The 18963-nt window shown below is 34.5% G+C and overlaps 4 protein-coding genes across 13 annotated transcripts; all 4 read left to right on the top strand.

The window, feature by feature from the left end:
- The first annotated feature begins 249 nt into the window (after positions 1 to 249).
- LOC118035229 (uncharacterized) lies at positions 250 to 6700 on the top strand. Its single transcript, XM_035040750.2, has 8 exons — positions 250 to 361; positions 446 to 559; positions 758 to 888; positions 1113 to 1167; positions 4753 to 4833; positions 4927 to 5097; positions 5577 to 5911; positions 6014 to 6700. The coding sequence occupies exons 1-8, from the start codon at positions 250 to 252 to the stop codon at positions 6533 to 6535; spliced, it is 1521 nt and encodes a 506-aa protein (XP_034896641.2). The 3' UTR covers positions 6536 to 6700.
- A 959-nt stretch (positions 6701 to 7659) lies between these two features.
- On the top strand, positions 7660 to 9215 carry LOC118035230 (uncharacterized). Its single transcript, XM_035040751.2, has 3 exons — positions 7660 to 7989; positions 8161 to 8301; positions 8584 to 9215. The coding sequence occupies exons 1-3, from the start codon at positions 7798 to 7800 to the stop codon at positions 8725 to 8727; spliced, it is 477 nt and encodes a 158-aa protein (XP_034896642.1). The 5' UTR covers positions 7660 to 7797; the 3' UTR covers positions 8728 to 9215.
- Positions 9216 to 10397: 1182 nt separating this feature from the next.
- LOC118035232 (calmodulin-binding receptor-like cytoplasmic kinase 2) lies at positions 10398 to 18858 on the top strand. Of its 10 annotated transcripts, none has more exons than XM_035040761.2 (11): positions 10398 to 10711; positions 10973 to 11199; positions 11281 to 11704; positions 13024 to 13057; positions 13182 to 13362; positions 13764 to 15139; positions 15472 to 15710; positions 15902 to 16070; positions 16364 to 16453; positions 16773 to 17071; positions 18176 to 18858. In XM_035040761.2, exons 6-11 carry the CDS (start codon positions 14899 to 14901, stop codon positions 18497 to 18499), a joined length of 1362 nt encoding a protein of 453 aa, XP_034896652.1. In that variant the 5' UTR covers positions 10398 to 10711; positions 10973 to 11199; positions 11281 to 11704; positions 13024 to 13057; positions 13182 to 13362; positions 13764 to 14898; the 3' UTR covers positions 18500 to 18858. The 10 variants fall into 10 exon arrangements, with proteins under 10 accessions (XP_034896652.1, XP_034896650.1, XP_034896651.1 ...); XM_035040759.2 differs by having other exon boundaries at positions 11281 to 12175; XM_035040760.2 differs by lacking the exon at positions 13024 to 13057 and adding an exon at positions 12919 to 12962 and having other exon boundaries at positions 11281 to 12175.
- LOC118035275 (probable anion transporter 4, chloroplastic) lies at positions 10664 to 14145 on the top strand. The gene is made up of 7 exons (XM_035040810.1): positions 10664 to 10711; positions 10973 to 11199; positions 11281 to 11500; positions 11771 to 11848; positions 12029 to 12110; positions 13182 to 13255; positions 13924 to 14145. Exons 1-7 carry the CDS (start codon positions 10664 to 10666, stop codon positions 14143 to 14145), a joined length of 951 nt encoding a protein of 316 aa, XP_034896701.1.
- Positions 18859 to 18963: the final 105 nt, after the last annotated feature.

The raw sequence follows: 18963 nt of genomic DNA, 5'->3' as shown, positions 1-18963 counted from the left end.
ATAATAAATTTTAAATAAAAATCGCTGAAGGATTACATGGCATAAAATACTGGAAAATATGGTTTTATTTATTTATTATTATTGAAGAGTACCTTAAGGGCATTTATGAAAACCTAAAAAAATATCAAAACTTATATATAGTTTGTTAAACACGAAACCCTAATCACAAAACACATCACTCTTATTTTACCTCCTCTGCTCAACCCTACCAACACTAGCCGTTCAACCCTAGCAACACTGGCTAAAATCATGGCCTTGGCTGCAATGAAACCTATGAAGCCTGGTTTAGAGGAATATCACGATCAAGTTCAACGTGTTAGGATTACTCTTTCTTCAAAGAATGTCAAAAACCTTGAGAAAGGTGTGTATTTTTTTATCAATTAAGGTTTTATGATGTTTTGTTTATTTTTATTTTATTGGGTGAACTTTTTGTTATTTTATGTAGTGTGTGCCGATTTAATTCGTGGTGCTAAGGATAAAAATTTAAAAGTGAAGGGACCTGTGAGGATACCAACCAAAGTTCTCCGAATTACTACTAGAAAAGCTCCATGTGGAGAAGGTATCGATACAAAATCTAGATTTACTTGATTAGTTATGTTCTTTTGTTTTATTGCTATCAAAATTAAATGTCTTTGTGTTGATTTTAATTATTGTATGTTAATTGTCATTGGAATTTTTATTTTTTTATATTGGATTGATCATGGCAGGATATTAATGTGTATATAGATGTTCAATGATTTTATTTATTAATTTTCAGGAACAAACACTTGGGATAGGTTTGAACTTCGCATTCATAAACGAGTGATTGATCTTTTTAGCTCAGCTGATGTGGTGAAACAGATAACTTCCATTACCATTGAACCTGGTGTGGAGGTTGAGGTTACAATTGCAAGCTAAAGGATTTGTTTTTTTTGTTTTTATGATTTTCTTCTGAATTGCAGAATAAAGTCTAGAGATTCTGGTTCTTGCCAGTTTTTTGTTTTTTTTTTGGAATAGTTTTAATTAGCTATATCGGATTTCAATTTTCTATATTTAATTGTTCTCTTCGATGAACTATTTAGTGAATCTTGAAGCCTTTTTCTTCTTCTTAAAATTATGCCATATTTCTGTAGATTTTTATCAGCTTTGTTTACCAAGATGAATGGGATTTTGACAGAAATTTTAAGGGTGCGTGGATGTATTTATATTTACAGCTAATCTCCTTCATGATAATCTATGGATTTAATTGCTCTCAAATTCCTAGGGACTTTTGAACCTTACACTAGGGTCTCCAAAAATGGGTGAAAACATTTTGGATTCAAACTCCTAGCAGAATTGTTAGCCACGTTAAATCATTTTATGAGAAATATAATTAATTTGAACATTCAGTTTTCAATTTAAGTTATTATTGTGTGCTTGTTTACACTTCGTATTTCTGGTTATTGACTCTATATTTAGAGCATCTCCAACTAGAGAGGCAAATGAGAAGGTAAAACTAAAAAAATATTTTTTTAGCTTTTGTTTCTCTAATTAGGCATTCTAATGCAGCAGCCAACAAAAAAATCAAAATGGCTATTTAGCTTGAGAGGAGCTATTTCTACATGTTCCTGTAGAGATAGCAAAAAAAAAAGTAAGTATTTTTTTTTTTTTTTAAAGTAAGGAAAGAAACTTGTTTTTGTTTTAAATTTTTTCAAAGCATGAATTTTTTTTAAAAAAATTGCAAATCAAAATTTAAAATATTGATGGTTTTTTTAAAGTTTGAATTTAAATTTACTTTTAAAAAATTAAATTTTTAACAGTAAAATATAAAATATAAAATTAAAAATATTCATATAAATAAATTTTAAGTTTAATTTTAAATTATATCTTTTAACTTTCATATTATTTCATTAAATTTTATATTATTTTTATAAATTACTCATATTAATTATATAATTAATAACATCATAATTATATTATATAAAAAATATCTAAATTAGTTACATAATTATATAAAAATGAATTTAACATGAAATATATTAAAATATAAATGGCTTTTCTAAATAGCTTTTTACCATTGGAATGTATATAATCAAAAAAGCTATATTTATATTATTCAAAAAGCTATTTTATCAATTTAACTTCTCAATTTAGCTTTTTGCATTGGAGATGCTCTTATTGCCTCAATTACCAAAAGACCAAGCCCTATTCAACTTTTTGCTAGAGCCTATAGAGAAGGGATTGAAAAAAAAAAAAATTTAACCTCTTACAATTCTGTTTGTTTCAAGGAAAACGAATTCCTAGGAATTCGTTTTCCTTACTTTCCCATGTTTGGGAGTAACACAAAAAATAAGTCAACGGAATTAAGATTCCGGTCAATATTTTACTACTGTTTTAATAAAGGAAAGTGTTTTCCTTTCGATAAAGAAAGGAAAACACTTTCCTTTTCTTAACAAATCACGATCTCTCTCTCTTTCTCTTTCAAAAACGATTGGAAACCGAACAAATTACTCTGGACAATTGAAGCATTTCACGTGAACAATATTTCAGGTATTTTTTTTCTCTGTTATTTTCTTTACATGTTTTCATCTATTTTTCATAGATCTGCAAAATTTATGCCATAAAAATTCATTTCCCTATTCTTGAGAATAATCCGCTACCCGTATGTTGTCTTCATAACACAAATCAAGCTACAACAAACACAATTTTTCCATTCATCACTCACATTCAGCACGTTTATTCTGAACAAATAAACCAAATCAAGTGCACACAATCAAGTGCAGAGAGGGAACCAAATCAACTGTGTTAATCAATCTTTCCCATCAAAAAGCATCCCCTCCCCATTACCTCATCCCCGGATCTACCACCATATCCCGGGTGGAAGCTCTCTGTTTTTTTTTTAACAGTAGCCGGGGGAGAGAGGGAGGAGAACTGGGAAGGAGGAGCCATGTTGCCCCTTCAATCTTTCATCTTTGTCCTGCTTCTGTCTTCAATTTTTGACCGAGAGGGAGGGGGTGAGGGAACAGGGGAATCGACCGAGAGGGAGGGGGGAGGGAACAGTCGACCGAGAGGGAGGGGGGTAGGGAACAGTCGATCGACCGAGAGGGAGGGGGTGAGGGAACAGGGGAATCGACCGAGAGGGAGGGGGGAGGGAACAGTCGACCGAGAGGGAGGGGGTGAGGGAACAGTCGACCGACCGAGAGGGACGGGGTGAGGGAACAGTCGATCGACCGAGAGGGAGGGGGTGAGGGAACAGGGGATCGACCGAGAGGGAGGGGGTGAGGGAACAGTCGATCTGCGTTTGTGTTTTTTGTGAAATGAAAATGAAATGAAAATGTGAATGGGAAGGAAATTTGAAGGCTGCGTCAAGCTTGTGAAGTCAGGGGAAGAAAATTTGGCCTCTGCATGTGTGTTTCTTGTGAAATGAAAATGTGAATGGGAATGAAATTTGAAGGCTGCGTCAAGCTTGTGAAGTCAGGGGAAGGAAATTTGGCCTCTGCGTGTTTGTTTCTTGTTAAATGAAAATGAAATGAAAATGTGAATGGGAAGGAAATTTGAAGGCCGTGTCTGCGTCTTTGTATAAGTATAATGTGAAATGAAAATGTGAAATGAAAATGTAAAGTCAGGGGAAGTGAAAATGTCAAATGAAAGAGATGATGAGAGTTTAGCAAAGAATGTGATGTGTTTGTGCGAGAATTAATAAGCAGGGTTTTAAATTAGTTTAAAGCTTCTTGTTAATTTTTTATAACTTGGTGATTTATATATTTCTATATTCATATGAATGATATAAATTTACTTGTTGTTGTTATGTAATCATGTGAAATGACTACCTTAATTATATATGGTCATATTATTATTGTGAATAATTATACCATTACCGTGTGAAATAGGATATTTAAATACATGTTACATTAATAAGGAGAATTATAACATAATAATAAACATTGTTTGTTAGCTTCTTTAAGCATAAATTATTGTATTGATTGTGTAAGTATTTTATATGCTTGTTTTAATATTTATTTCCCTATATTTTTAGGTTTTGTTATTAGAAAACTTCAATTTCATGTTATGGATAGTAAGATAATTAATGCAGCATGCATGGGAGCAGCTGTAACTGTGATAGCTACAGGTGTAGCTATTATTGAAGAAGAAAGAAATAGAATTTATATAACAAGAGAACCACGTATAAATGCATTTGCTCAACGAGAATTCTATATTGACAGCCTTTTGAACCGAGGTGATCGACATTGCGTTGAACAAATTCGTATGAAACCTGTTGTCTTATATAGATTGTGTGATGTTCTCACAAATCATAACCTATTACGATCAACTCAAAATGTGTCTATTAAGGAGCAAGTAATTGTGTTCTTACAAATTGTAGGCCAAAACCAAAGATTTCGGGTTATTAGTGGTATTTACTATAGATCTGTTGAAACTATCCATCGTTACTTTAGAATTGTTTTAAAAGCAATTCTTAAGTTATACAAACACTTTATTAAAGAACCAGAGGATACAGTTCCAGCAGAGATAATGAATAATAGAAGATTCTATCCTTATTTTAAGGTATGAAAACAATACCAATATTTTTATGAATTAATTAATTACATTTAGAAGAAAATGTTATAAATTATTTTTTCATGTTTATATAGGATTGTGTGGGAGCAATTGATGGTACCCATGTTCCTGCAAATGTTCCTGTTGAGATTCAAGGAAAGTTTCGAGGTCGAAAAGAAGGAACAACACAAAATGTTTTAGCAGCTATAACTTTTGATTTGAAGTTTATATATGTTTTAGCTGGCTGGGAAGGAAGTGCCCATGATTCACGGGTTTTAGGTGATGCATTATCAAGATCTAATGGTCTAAAAATTCCAGAAGGTATATAATAAAATATGTATTATATGCAATAAACATATAAAATGTCTTATTAAATAAAGATAGTAACAGGTTTTTTTTATTTTTATTTTGTAGGGAAATATTATCTTGGTGATGCTGGTTACGGTATTCGAAAAGGAATCATTTCTCCTTTTCGTGGAGTTCGATATCACTTGAATGAGTTTACAGAACGTTCACCAGAAAATGAAAAGGAGCTATTTAATCTTCGACATTCTTCATTGAGAACCGCTATTGAGCGAGGGTTTGGTATTTTGAAGAGTCGTTTTAGATCAATTGATGGAAAATCTTTTTGATCTTATGAAACATAAGTAGATGTTGTGCTTGCATGTTGTATTATTCATAATCACATAATGGGGGTTGATCCTTATGACTTTCTTATGGAAGAAGTATGTTCGGATAGTGAACCAATTAGACGAACAATCAACTTAAGTCAACGTGAGGAAAGGGAAGAGAATAGGGAGTGGATAACAAAAAGAGAAATGATTGCCTCAACCATGTGGAATGATTATAACACTCAAAGAAACTAGTAATTGAGTGTTAATTATATGTTTTTGTTTTCATTATGTGTTGCTTGAGTTTGTATTATATTTGTTATGTGTTTGGAGTGGATGTTGACTTTATTATAATTTCTCTTTTAATTATTAATTGTAGTTTTTATATGAAATTTATCAAATCTAAATATTGTATGATTTTATTTTGTATAAATTTATAATTTTTTTTTGTAGAAATGACTTCCACGCAGAATGAAAAATGCAAGGGCAAGCACTTCACATGGTCGAAGCCAATGTCTCACATGTTACTTGAGATATTAGCTGAGGAGACACTTAAAGGAGGCAAACCTTCTTCGACCTTTAAAGCAGAATCTTTTGTTAAGGTGGCTACAGAAATCAGTCAAAAATTCAACGTCCAATGCGAGCCTAAACATGTGGACAATCATCTCAAGACTGTGAAAAAAGAATGGGGGATAATAACCAAACTTAAAAATAAAAGTGGCTTTGGCTGGGATGATTGTTTGAAGATGATTACAGTTTCGAAAGATGTATATGATGAAGAAGTAAAGGTATGATAAATATTATACTCTTTGTAATTTTTATATGTACTTTTGTTTCTAAAATGCTATACAATGAACTAAACAATTGCATATTCTAAACTTTATGAACAGGCACACCCCAATCATGACAAGTTTCTCAACAAAAAACTTGATATGTACGAGGCAATGGCAATTGTTGTTGGAAAAGACATGGCAACCGGAAATTATGCCAAATCATATGTTGATGTCAACTTGGAAGAGAACACTGAAGAGCAACCAATTTCAATTGACAATGAAAGTGAATATGAAGAAACTTCAAAAGAAAAAGAGACATCTTCCTCTAGTACACAAAAGAGGCAACATAGGAAGAGAAATCGCATGTATGAAGATGATGGTGTTGAAAAGTTGTCTAAACAGATTGGAGATGTAGCATTTGCAATTCAAAGTCTTAGCAAAAATCAACTTGATGTTAATGCGTTGTATGCGGAAGTGATGAAAGTTGAAGGCTTTGATGAGATCACTCTTGGGGATGCATTTGATCATTTGGTCCAAAATGAAATGTTGGCAAAAGCATTTATGGCAAAAAATGCTAATTTGAGGAAAATTTGGGTTCAGAATTTTGTGAACCAACACTGCTACAGGCCTGCTTGCTAAGATGGTTTGAATATGTCAAAAATTTGGGTTCAGACTATGTTTGTTATTTGACAAGTATGTTTACTTGTTTAATTCGGTCTAGCATATTTATGTTTGTAATTTGAACTAATATGTATGTATATGACATCGAAACGTAATATTTATGTATGACTATATTTGATGTTAGGTATTTATATTTATTTCTTATTAATGATTATTTGATATATATTAAAAGGGATAATTGCCTTTACCCGTAAAAAAAAATATTTATCCAAAAAACCCATCCAAATATTTTTGTATGTATTTATCTTTTAAAAAAATTCTTCATACCAAAAAAAAAACTCAAATATATAACCCTTTACCATAAACTAATTTGGCTTTCTTCATATGAAAAAAAAAAAACTTATTTTAAGCTTTTAAAATTGAAAAAAATATATTAATAGGTTTTACTTAAAAAATATTTCACAGGCTTATTTTTATATAATATGATATTACATATATAGTTATATTTTATAAAATAAGCTATGTATATTAGATAAACTTGAAAAAAAAATTAATTCATTAAAAAAATTATTTTCCAGTTCATTTTCCATAACACAAACAAACACTGGAAAGTGTTTTCCAGTTCATTTTCCATAACATTACCAAACATCGGAAAATACTTTCCCGGAATTCACTTTCCCTAGAATTCACTTTCCAAAAGGAAACCACTTTCCTGCAAACAAACGGAAGTAATTGTTTTTTTTTCCCCTTCCCTTTTCGAGAAGAGTATTTAGCGATTCAAAGAATAGAATGAAATGGAAGCAAAATGGGTCATATTCATTTACTGCTTTTGTCAGCAAGCAGCATGTCCCTGTATCTGAAAGCAAGAAATTAATATTTACTACTACAATGTTGCGGGTTAATTTATTTTTTAAATATTTTTAATTTTTAATTTTTTTAAAAAAATATTAAATATTAATATATTTTTCATGATTTTTTTTATAATTTTTTTTGGTTAATATTAAAATAAAAAAATTTAAAAAATATTATTTTAAATTAAAAAACATTTTTAAAAATTATCCTATACCACATTATCAAGAACATAAGAAACCATCATATCAGTTGAACTACAGCTAATTATTTAATTAACTCTGTTTAATAAGAAGCTTCGTGCTTAATTGCGATAAGGACGCCACGCCTAATAACTCCTCGGGTTAAAAAGGTTCATGGGATTGGAAATGACGATTGACCAGAACCATCACAGCTACAGGGAGAGTTGAAAGATTTAGACGAGAATCGAGATGGAGAAGGCCAGGGAGTTTTTGAATCTGAGCAATGAAGAATCAGAGAGCGTGTCCTCAATCAAGTTTCACCCTCACCGACCATGGATTGAACGCAGTTTCTATGAAGATTTTTCTATTAGGGGAATCCAAATTGACCGGATTGAACCCGGGTTCATCTCTACCACTTTCAAGGTCCCTCCTCGCCTCACTGTAAGAAAATACACAAGCCTCTCCCCTCTCTCTGTTTAATTGGATTGCCAGAGGCCTTATAAATTGTGGGATTTTTAATTTTATGGATAATTGTATATTGGGTTTCACAGTCGAATTGAGTTGAATTACTTATGGATCATATTAGGGGATTTATTTTATTTTTCGAGGCAGGATAGAAGTGGGAAGTTAGCAACCGGGGCAATTGCAAACCTCGTTGACGAAGGGGGTGCTTTAGTTGCCCAAGCTGAGGGTATCCCTTTTCTTGTCTCCGTGGACATGTCCATCTCTTTTCTCTCCACTGCAAACGTTAATGTAAGCGCAATTCTTTCCTTTCAGTATATGAAAGGAGAAATCTCACTTTGCGTTTGACACATAACTTTTTTTTTTTAAATTAGCAACTTGATATATGTCATGTTAATTTTGGCTACATGTAATGTGTAATCTGTTGCCACCAGTGATGATTTTCACAGTCTGTATCTGGGCTTTTTTTTCTTTGTTCATAACGTGATGATAGCATGGGATTTAGATCTTGCATTGTGCTAATATGATTGGCGTGTTAACTTATCGTCCATCTTTTTTCTGGGAAAATTGCAGGATGAATTAGAGATCACTGCGAGGGTTTTAGGACGAAATGGAGGCTATGCTGGAACAATTGTTCTTGTGAAAAACAAAGCAACAGGGGAGTTAATTGCTGAAGGTCGACACTCCCTGTTCGGCAAACATAATAGCAAAATGTGACTGTATTGAGTTCTGCTTGAAGTTTAGGGTGCAGATTATACTTCACTACAAGTACGATGCCAGACAAGAGTATGTCAAGCATATTTATCTTCCCAGTAATTATCTACATAAATACCTGCATGTTTCCAATAAGATGAATTTCTGTAACTTAGTTTGGTTTCGGTTTGCCATTCATTTTGATGTTGAAATCTTGCTTGAAAATGGATGGGTTTTTTGCATGGAAAATGGTGCCCCGTGCCTCATGATGTGCAGAGGAAGACTAGATCTCCGACCATTGAGCAGTATATTGACAGAAGGGCTGTTCCATGCCCAAACCAGTTAAATTAGTGTTTAGAGCGGCAGTACTAGAAATCGAGCGTTGGAGATGTAAAACGAAGCAACATTTTTGGTTTCTGTCCCATTTCGATAACGTATTGGTTGCCTTTCATGGATAACGAACTCTCCCGATAATTCTTTTCATATGTGATCCTGTGAGTTGCCATCAACAAGATGTTTATTTATTTATTTTTACAGAAATGGATGCATGAATAGGCTAATAAGATATTTGAATGAATCACTGCATTCTTCACACGCACACATCCAAAGATCCCGCCACTTGGATATGACAGGGAGACTCGATCATACAAATCCAAATGTTTTAAGACATGTTGTAAGCAATGTTACCTTTTAGTACGCGTTTTCTGATCATTTTTTATGACTAAAAAAATATGTGAAAACTTAATTTTAATTTTTTTACTTGAAAATATCCAAAAACATTATAGTAATCTCAATTAACCATCCCGAGGTAAAGTTGTATTTGGAAATATGGATTAATCTGTATTTTTAATAAATTCAATTTTTTTTTTGGTATTTTTGGGACTGTTTTAATATGATTATCTCAAAAATAATTTTTTAAAAATAATAAAAAATATTATTTTGATATATTTTGACACGAAAAACACTTTAAAAATCAATCAAATTTCTAAATAAATCCAAAATAAAAAATTAATAAAATTTTTGCCGGTGGTGATTTACTTTTTATGATATTTCAAAATGCCATATCATTTTAATTGAATTCTCATATTTAAGACAGAATTTATTGATATCACAAATGAACATTTTTTTATTATTGAAATGTGACTAATTCTCATATTCAATAATTTCTCTTTTATTTTTTAATATTTAGAAATTAAAATATAATAAAAATAAAGTTTATAATTGAAATATACAATCTAAAATAACAGGCTTTATTTTTTTGATTTATGTTGATTATGGTTCTTATTGTTTTAATGTTTTTACACAATAATCTAAAATCCTATTATATAAAATTGATAATTTATTTTATACCAAAATATTTTCTGACATTTTGCAAATGTAAAGTTACGTAAATTAAAATAAATTCCAAAAAATAAAACTATGACAACGGATCAAATTAAAAAGAAGAGATAATTCATTTTATGTTGAAATACTCTTATCCTGTAATGCAATATCTTGTAAATCTAAATAAATCCCAACAAATAAAACCATGATAACATAGCTTGCAAGGATCAAATTGAAAAGAAGACAAAATTAATGATCAAAGCAAAAAAGATAAAAATTTAAGAGATCTAGAAAAGAAAAGGTGTCAATGAACATTACTAGTAACCATAAAATGTGAGTGGATAAACAGTAGAAGCATAATGAAAAATGAGATCCTTTAATTTCTTTGTTAATTAATTGTTGATGTTAGTTAGTCATAATAGAATTCAGATGGATACCTGTATTTCCATGAAACGACATCGTTCACGCTTTCCTTACTCCCCTTTCCTTCCACCGAGTTCATTCCCAAATCCCAATTCTACCGCGAATTAACGACTCCGAAAAAACATCAGAGAGGATTAAAGTGTTGCCGATGCTTGCCTTGGCACTGACTCTTTGTAATGCTGATTGTGTGATTATGTGAGCGGCGATTGCACTCATGTCTCTTGCTCACGGCTGGAGCCGATCCTTCTCCGGTATTGTTCAGGTGATTTTTATTTATTTAATTATGTATTTAAACTTGAATTTCTCATGCTAGTTGCTTAGAAACGTGAAATAAATTTAATTAATTGTTTCTTTAACGCAAAATACAAGTGTGCTGACACTTTTTTGAATAATAAAATATAACTATATGATTAACCGTGGCAATCGGATTAATTTTAACAAATTATACGAGCAATTTCCTCAAAAAAAAACTTTAGGCGTATTTTTGCTCTATTGATTCGTTGAAGGATGGTATCCATGACAGTCATCTTTCCTGCGGGGATATCTAATTACGCCAGTAGCAGTAGGGACGCGAGTGGATTATTATGGTGGTGAGGTAGTGATGGGATGGGGTGTTGCCTTGTGGTCATTAGCTACATTCCTTACGCCATGGGCGGCGGATACTTCATTATGGGCTCTACTTGCTACGCGAGCAATGCTTGGCATTGCTGAAGGCGTGGCTCTTCCTTGTGTGAACAACATGATAGCAAGGTATTGTTGGTCTCATTTAATTCTCTTGTTTGATTCCGGTCAGTATGATTTTACGATGAGCTGCGTGATTCTATTTTGTAGTTTAAAAGGCGGTAAAGCTAAAATGTTGAAGAAACTGTACAAACCTTTTCTTTTAGATGGTTCCCGGAGACAGAACGAGTCAGGGCTGTTGGGATTGCAATGGTTAGATTTCAACTTTGGAAATGCAATAGGACTCACGCAATCTCCAATCCTCTTGTCAAAAGGCTGTATATTTGGGCCATTTGTGATTTTTGGACTATCTGGATTCCTGTGGGTTTTGGTTTGTTTATCTGCAATATCATGTGCTCCTGACCGAAGTTCCTAGATTTCAGAGTATGAATTGGCGTACATATTAAACAAGGAGTGGAAATCTTTTCCCATGGAGAATAAATCTAAGACAAGAAGAATAATCCCTCCTTTCAGGCGCTTGCTCTCTAAGATGCCAACTTGGTCCCTAATAGTTGCCAACACCATACATAGCTGGGTATTTCATACTTTAATCTAGAATCTGTCATTAATTTTCCTCTCTTGTGCTGAATATGATGCTTAGAATGATTGTACTATGTGGAAGTCTTTGCTTCCAGTATCTAGATTCAGCTCTACTGAGGACAAACACCATCACCTTCTGGTACTGATATTTTGAAATGGTTTTAAAAAATTCTGCAGGGTTTTTTTTTATATTCTCTCCTGGATGCCCATTTATTTTAACACAGTAAGGCGAACTTTATCGCTATAACTGTGGTTCTCTATTGCATTGCATGCACATATTTACTAGAGGAAGATATGCTATAGTGAATGTTGTGAACAGATATATCATGTTGACCTCAAACATGCATCATGGTTTAGTGCTGTTCCATGGAGGGTGATGGGATTCATGGGATACTTTGGCGGTACGTGGTCAGATCTGTTGACACGCAGTCGTATAAGTGTCAATTTGAATCGAAAAATCATGCAGGTCTCTCCCTGTTTATTTTTTTATATGATCAAAATGCATATTTACTTGTTCTATTTACAGTCTATGATTTTAATGACCTTGCAGAAGTTTCTTGATTTATCATCTAAATGTTCCTCTGGATGTGAAGGGCTTGAAATAAAAAAGAATTTTTTTACTTCTTTTGTAAAGATTTTGTTGTGTATTTGTTTTATCAGTCTGTACTTTCTTGTGATACAACCAGACTTGCTCCAGTAAAAGCAAGTCTTTTCATGTGGAGATTATTCTCTCATAGAAGTTCTTTGAACACCTCTCTACATAAAGTGATTGTGGAATGGTGCTTTACTTCAAATCAAATTTTAGGCGCCATGAAAATACTGTTATCTTGTTGAAGTATGACTGAAGTCCTGAACTACATCACGATTGGTGTTAATTTAAAGTTCTTTTACATATGACTGCAACCGTATCTCATTTCTTTCTCCTCTTTCTCACACACCCACATTTTGTGAAAAAATATATGAAAACCAATGTTTGAACTATATACTCTGGAAGGTAGGTTTTTGAGAGTTGAGTCGGCATTTTTTCCCCCCTCTGTATGCCTTATATTTTGTTTTCGTTGTCTGTTTGCATGCATGCAACCTTGGTTTCCTCATAAAACGTTTTTGGTGCTGGGATTGCTCTTATTGGTTTGATGGCTGCTAGAAGTCCATCTCTTGCTTCTGCTTGGTTAACCTTTTCTGTTGGACTAAAGTCTTTCAGTCATTCAGGTTTTCTTGTGAATCTTCAGGCTCGTGTAATGAAGGATGCAAAGGTTAAGATGCTAGTCATTTTTCTCTTTGGTTTTGTCTAATTTTTTATCCTTTTATTTCCAGGAGATCGCACGACATGATTCTGGTGTTTTACTTGGTACAACTAACTCTGTTATATATAATGAGTTTGGTCTGATTTTACTTGTTCAGGATAGTACTTGATAACTTAAAAACATTAATTTAGCATGGTATGTGAGCAACTGCTCACTGTTTCCTTGTAGGAATAATATTGAAAACTGCCGGAACATTAGCAGCCATTGTGGGAACTGTTGGAGCTGGTTTCTTTGTTGAACTAGTGGGTTCTTTCCATGGATTCTTGTTGCTCACATCGCTCTTATATTTTCTTTCTGCTCTTTTCTACAACATCTTCTCCACTGGAGAGAGTGAGTTTTGATTAAACTGGTCAGTATCACTTTTCTCTCTTCTTCTTAGCTGGATCAATCTATTGCTCTCATGATTTCCACTGAGCTTGTGTTTTATTTATACTTGCTTTCCAACTATTGTACTGGAGTGTATTGCTACTGTCTTGTAAAAGCTTGGAAGCACGGTTCGCAGTAACAACATGCTGGTATTTGAACAACATGTTCAACAAGACAATAGTCAGGCACAACATTGCTACAAAGGCAATGTTTGCATCCCATCTGCATACATGACATGCGAATCAATGATTGGTCTCTGTTTTTTTAGTTTCTCCAAGTTTTAATTCTGAACTATTGAGCTGGTCACATGATTTCGTTCTTGTCATCTTTAAGCATTTTAATTACTTCTTTTAGTTTTGTAATGCAAGTATTTTTGCTCTTCAGGTCCCTGAATGAGTTTGAAACCTCTAGCAATTGCTACCGAAGAGATCGAGAAGCTCAGGAATGTTAGAGAAGGTTGTGCAGTGGGAATTATCACCCCCCTTCTAAAGAGATAGGCTGTTCTTCTGTTTTTCCTTCTCTTTTCTTACTTGTACAAAATCAGAGAATGTACAGTGGCTATTTGTGCAACTCCCTTAGTCTCAAGTATCCAGAGCTTCTGTTTCAGGAGCATTGGGGTTTTCAACCAACAAAATGTAAGATTTTCAGAGGTATGGTCCGAGGTTCATTCGCCTGTATAACAGCTCCTCCTTCTCAGTTTGCTTATTCTCCGAAGAATGTCATTCTTCATCTTTCCTCTGCTGGCCTTTTCATTATGATGCCATAGCATCTCATCGCTTCATTTCTGATGTACTCGTAAATGCAACCACCATAGCCAAGCAAGGAGACAACGTTGAGAATTGGAACTACTAAAAGAAACTAATTTCTTTCTCTAAGAAAGTCCATGGTGAAGAACACAATTCCATGGCTAAGAGCAACTGAGATGATGTCTCAAAACTCTGAAAAATAACCGTCTGTTAGCTAGTATTGCTGACAATCTATACACTTGGAAAATAAGAAGCGGATTCCATCATGCTCCCACCCATGTAACAATCTTTCATGGAGGGGGAAGAACTGGGTTTCGGTTGAAGATAAAAAACTAAAAGCCAACAGAGCAGGCCCTGTGAAACAGCCACAAGTGGTCTAGAATCTGGTCGAAGTCCGTAAAAAGGCCGAAAGGGTCTACGTCCTCGCGTCAACATATGACCCACCTGTTCTGAATTTTTTGTGCAATACTTCCAGATTCTAATCTTCCTGGAGGACAGATCAGATCGGTGACTCGGTATCATTACTTGGTTCTGTTGACCCGGCCATTCAATTTAAATTTCTGATTGGGACTGTGGGAGATCACTGCAATTATTTAGGTTTACGAAAAACTTTAAATAACATTTTTGTTTGAATTGGTCGCTGGAAGAATAAATCAGGGGACATGAAAGCCACGAACTCCCTTTATTTTTTGGTTTAAACAAAAATCAACCACTTAATAAGCTCCAAGCTTTGATTGAAAGCTACAACCCAATCACACAAGACGGCCATAGCTATGAAAATGAAGAAAGCATCTTCTCCCCATCCCCCTTACACGAACCCAACAAAACAGGTCTCTCATCTCCAACATGAACTGAACAAGCGCCCTAGCAAAAATCGTTCTGTCTTGAGCTATGTTAAAACTGCATTCAAAAGAGTGGTTGGATCCTTCACAATTTTGCTTCCCAGGAAAAGCAAGGCCGACGGCATTGTAAATGACGCAGCCAAAAGCAACAAGCAAGTCGGAGGGAGATCCTGTAAGTTATCATCTTAATTTTCGCTCAATCTCCATTTATATCTGTCAAAAGAAGTTGCTTGCTTTGAGGGCCGGCGCCTATTTCACAGAACATGCCATGCTGAGTACCCTTTTCCTAAAGAGAGACAAGCTCTCTCCATGATATACAAAACAATTACCCAGTTTAATCAATTAAGTGTGATGAAAATACTCGTAGTTTGGCTATGAAATTACAGCATTCCAGGAATTTTGGAAGTTGAGAAAAGTCGAATGACATCAAAAGTCAACCTTCATTCTCTGATTGTTTTTCAACAATTTATTGCATCAGACACTAACCCTCCTTACAACCTGCAGTTTCAACTGATCTTTCAACTGGAAGTAAGAGTTCATCGATATTCAAGTCCTCGAGTACCTGTGGATCTTCCAGTGCCACAAGTGGAATGGTTGGGGAAGGTGGTTTCTCCATTCAAGAGATTTTTAAGATGACCGACAATTTCTCGCCTGCCAATAAGATTGGAGACGGTAGCTTTTCTACCGTATACAAGGGGAGGCTCAGGGATGGATCTTTTGTTGCAGTGAAGCGTGCTCAAAAGGTATGTTACGACAGAACAAGAGATATGACTTCAGTAACCCTTAAATCAGTTTCTGTTTTTTTGGTTAGATGTGAATATTATAACAAAAAAGAAAAAAAAGGGAAGAAAGTGAACTCTTTTTTATTTTTTTAGAAGCATAGAATTGGTCCATCTGCTACCGCTGTTGGTAATTACTTGAAGCTGTGTCGCAGAACACATATGACAAGCGTTTGTTACTGGAGTTCCAGAATGAAGCAATTACCCTGTCCAAGATTGAACATCTGAATTTGGTGAGATTTTATGGATACGTGGAGCAAGGAGATGAGCGAATCCTTGTGGTTGAATATGTTGGCAATGGAAATCTTCGAGAACATCTGGATGGTAAGTGAAGGAGCAGTAAGTTTTCAAATGCCAACAAATTGATTTTAGTCTGTAAGATCCAGAAAATCAAATTCAGGGTACACGCCCTTAAATGTTTTTCATCTGTTAATACATGGTTATCACACTACAATTGCAGGTTGTTATGCCAGAAGCTTAAAGCTTATAGTTATAACGCCCAATTATTACCAATTCGCTTTCCTTTTTAACAATCAATTGGAAATGTATTACAGCGGCAGAAAAAGTACTCCTGTAACTATTTACTAATGTGTTTAGGATGGCATTGCACGATGCAGGTAAGAAAGGAAGTATACTTGAAATTGCTGAACGGCTAGATATTGCGATTGATGTGTCTCATGCAGTCACTTATCTTCACACATATACAGGTACAAGCTTGTTTTCATTCAAAGTTTGTGCTGATCTGATTCAATCATACAACATTAGCAGCATCGTGACCGATCAATTCTGGATGGATGTTGCATTTAGTTTAAATTTGGTATCAGTGAGAATGGATTTATAATCTCAAATGTAAGTAGCTTGCTTGTTTGAAATTTTCCAGCATGTGTGGTTATAAAACATTATTAAAAAGCTTAGCATAACCGTTTTGAGATGTGTATCTGTTCACTTATTTGGAACATCTTCAGGATTCATATTCTGGATCATAGAAGCTTTCAGAAATCTGAATTTCACTTGTTTAATTGACAGATCCTCCAATAATCCACAGAGACATAAAAGCATCGAATGTTCTCATCACAGAGAAACTCCGAGCCAAAGTGGCAGACTTTGGGTTTGCGAGATTGACCACAGAAGGTTCTGATGCTACTCACATTTCTACTCAAGTCAAAGGAACAACAGGCTACTTGGATCCTGAATACTTGAGGACATATCAACTCACTGAAAAGAGTGATGTCTACTCTTTTGGTGTGCTTCTTGTTGAACTGATGACAGGAAGACACCCGATTGAAGAAAAGAGATCGTTAAAAGAGAGAGTCACCATAAAATGGGTAAGTATTGGAGCATCCCCGGATATTTCATCTTTAGATATGACAAACTATGAATTAACACCTGGATATCTGTGTACACATTGCAAACATTCTGTCACCAAGAATTTAGGAATGGTGGCGTTTGCAGTCAGGGCCATTAAGGTGTCATTCATTCTATCAGTCGAGGGAACATAGACAGCTTGTTTTAGTTTCTGAATTAGATCTCCGGGTTGACATATGCTAGGCAATTGATTCTGGTATATGAGTTAATACTTGCATTACAACAGTGTTGCAACTTGCCAGTCCTGCAAATACAGCATAATCTGCGGTGCAAGTATTTTGTTTACTCCCATCAAACCATATATAGCATTCATGCCTGGTTCACATAGATTTGATCACATTTTGGAAACATGTCTATTAGAAGGTGCTTGCATTCAATAAATACTATTATGCTGATCTTTGGGTTTTCTATCAACCAGCCTGTGTGGTTATAATAATCATAAATATTATTGGTACAAATATTAGAAAAATGAGGTTTTGTCTTGACAGTAGGGAAGGGAAATGATGGATAATACATGGATTCAAGTTCTGAAGCCGCTTGATAACAATATTGTTCATCTGTCTTTCATGCTGAAGATGAGTTTTGAGAATTCCTCTGCTCAGAAGGTCTCGGCTCATTTTCTGCTTTAACTATGCCTTTGTACCAAATAATCCACAAATTAATCCTGATTTCTTATCTGCATTATTTTGGTTAGTACTTACAAATTCTCCCTCAACTCAAAACTTCCGTTGGCAAGGTTCTATTTAAAATAGAAAAAAACTTAGTGCATGGATATCAAGGGAAAGTTATATTAAACAAATCAAATTCTTGCTTAAAACAATTTTATGTGTTCATAGGATATGATATACAATATTTGGTAACTGGCCTATCAATGCAAGCTATATGGATTATATAGTAACATGTTGAACATCGCACGGGTGGAGCTCGACCAAAATAATCCACTTCCTGTGTATGGGACATCCATGTGCTGTTGCTGTACGTAGATTAATGAGAATACCATCATGCATAAGATGTTGCTATCATAACATTATGATGTAATGCGCAAGAACACCTTTCCTGTGCAGGCAATGCAGAGTTTAAAAGTAGGAGATGCCATTTTTGTCATGGATCCATTACTAAGGAGGAGTCCTGGATCAACCATGGCAATGGAGAAGGTGCTTAAATTAGCACGCCACTGCCTGGCACCTTCAAAACAATCAAGGCCTTCCATGAAGGAATGCAGTGAAGTGCTATGGGGAATTCGAAAAGACTTGAGAGCAAGTGGTTCATCTTCTTCTGCTTTCATTTCTCACCAATCTGCAGACTTTCCTCGGAGAGAAGAAAAAAAGAGTCGAGAAGCAGCATTTGGTATTGAAGATGGCGGGGGCTATAAATTCATTTCTGCATGAAGCGGTAATTTATGGGATTTGCTTGTCGATTCTCTTCTGTAAATTTCCCATGAAGAAAAAAGAGAACCCGAATCCTACGCATAATATTCATACTGAAAATATAGATGAAGCTATTTTTTTTCCCCCTGAAAAGGAACCGCCAAGACCTCTTGTGGGAGAGGGACATGAGTGTCAGTTAAGCCGTCTTAAGTGGATGGTCTCTCCACGTCGGATACCCCATTGTAATATTTAACAGGTTGTATAGAATCCAAATTCTTGAACTGAGTGGTTGTGCCTTCGACATTTGCAATCTCTTTGGCATCAGTAACCTCCCTGTAATCTAATTTTGTTTAATTGTTATTCTAACATAAGTACTGAAAGACATCTCAAATCCTGCCTGCATTCATTCTATTAACAGGGGATTTTCTCTCTGTCGGCCTTAGTGTCTGTCTTTTGCGACAGAAACGCCATGACAGGTTAACTGG

Source organism: Populus alba, chromosome 9 (genome assembly GCF_005239225.2).
Source record: "Populus alba chromosome 9, ASM523922v2, whole genome shotgun sequence".
NCBI lineage: Eukaryota > Viridiplantae > Streptophyta > Magnoliopsida > Malpighiales > Salicaceae > Populus > Populus alba.
The sequence above is the reverse complement of the archived record's forward strand: the minus strand, read 5'-3'. Positions and strand labels throughout refer to the sequence as shown.

Excerpts from the sequence above, each read along its gene's own strand:
- LOC118035229 (XM_035040750.2), top strand. The coding sequence starts at position 250 with ATGGCCTTGGCTGCAATGAAACCTATGAAGCCTGGTTTAGAGGAATAT. Across the intron at positions 1,168-4,752 it reads TTTTGACAGAAATTTTAAGG|CTGGCTGGGAAGGAAGTGCC; the intron begins GTGCGTGGATGT and ends TATATGTTTTAG. Across the intron at positions 5,912-6,013 it reads TATATGATGAAGAAGTAAAG|GCACACCCCAATCATGACAA; the intron begins GTATGATAAATA and ends CTTTATGAACAG.
- LOC118035230 (XM_035040751.2), top strand. The coding sequence starts at position 7,798 with ATGGAGAAGGCCAGGGAGTTTTTGAATCTGAGCAATGAAGAATCAGAG. Across the intron at positions 7,990-8,160 it reads AGGTCCCTCCTCGCCTCACT|GATAGAAGTGGGAAGTTAGC; the intron begins GTAAGAAAATAC and ends TTTTCGAGGCAG. Across the intron at positions 8,302-8,583 it reads TCTCCACTGCAAACGTTAAT|GATGAATTAGAGATCACTGC; the intron begins GTAAGCGCAATT and ends GGAAAATTGCAG.
- LOC118035275 (XM_035040810.1), top strand. The coding sequence starts at position 10,664 with ATGTCTCTTGCTCACGGCTGGAGCCGATCCTTCTCCGGTATTGTTCAG. Across the intron at positions 11,501-11,770 it reads CTGGATTCCTGTGGGTTTTG|AATGATTGTACTATGTGGAA; the intron begins GTTTGTTTATCT and ends TATGATGCTTAG. Across the intron at positions 11,849-12,028 it reads ACAAACACCATCACCTTCTG|ATATATCATGTTGACCTCAA; the intron begins GTACTGATATTT and ends TGTTGTGAACAG.
- LOC118035232 (XM_035040753.2), top strand. The coding sequence starts at position 14,899 with ATGAAAATGAAGAAAGCATCTTCTCCCCATCCCCCTTACACGAACCCA. Across the intron at positions 15,711-15,901 it reads CAGTGAAGCGTGCTCAAAAG|AACACATATGACAAGCGTTT; the intron begins GTATGTTACGAC and ends GCTGTGTCGCAG. Across the intron at positions 16,454-16,772 it reads TTATCTTCACACATATACAG|ATCCTCCAATAATCCACAGA; the intron begins GTACAAGCTTGT and ends TTTAATTGACAG.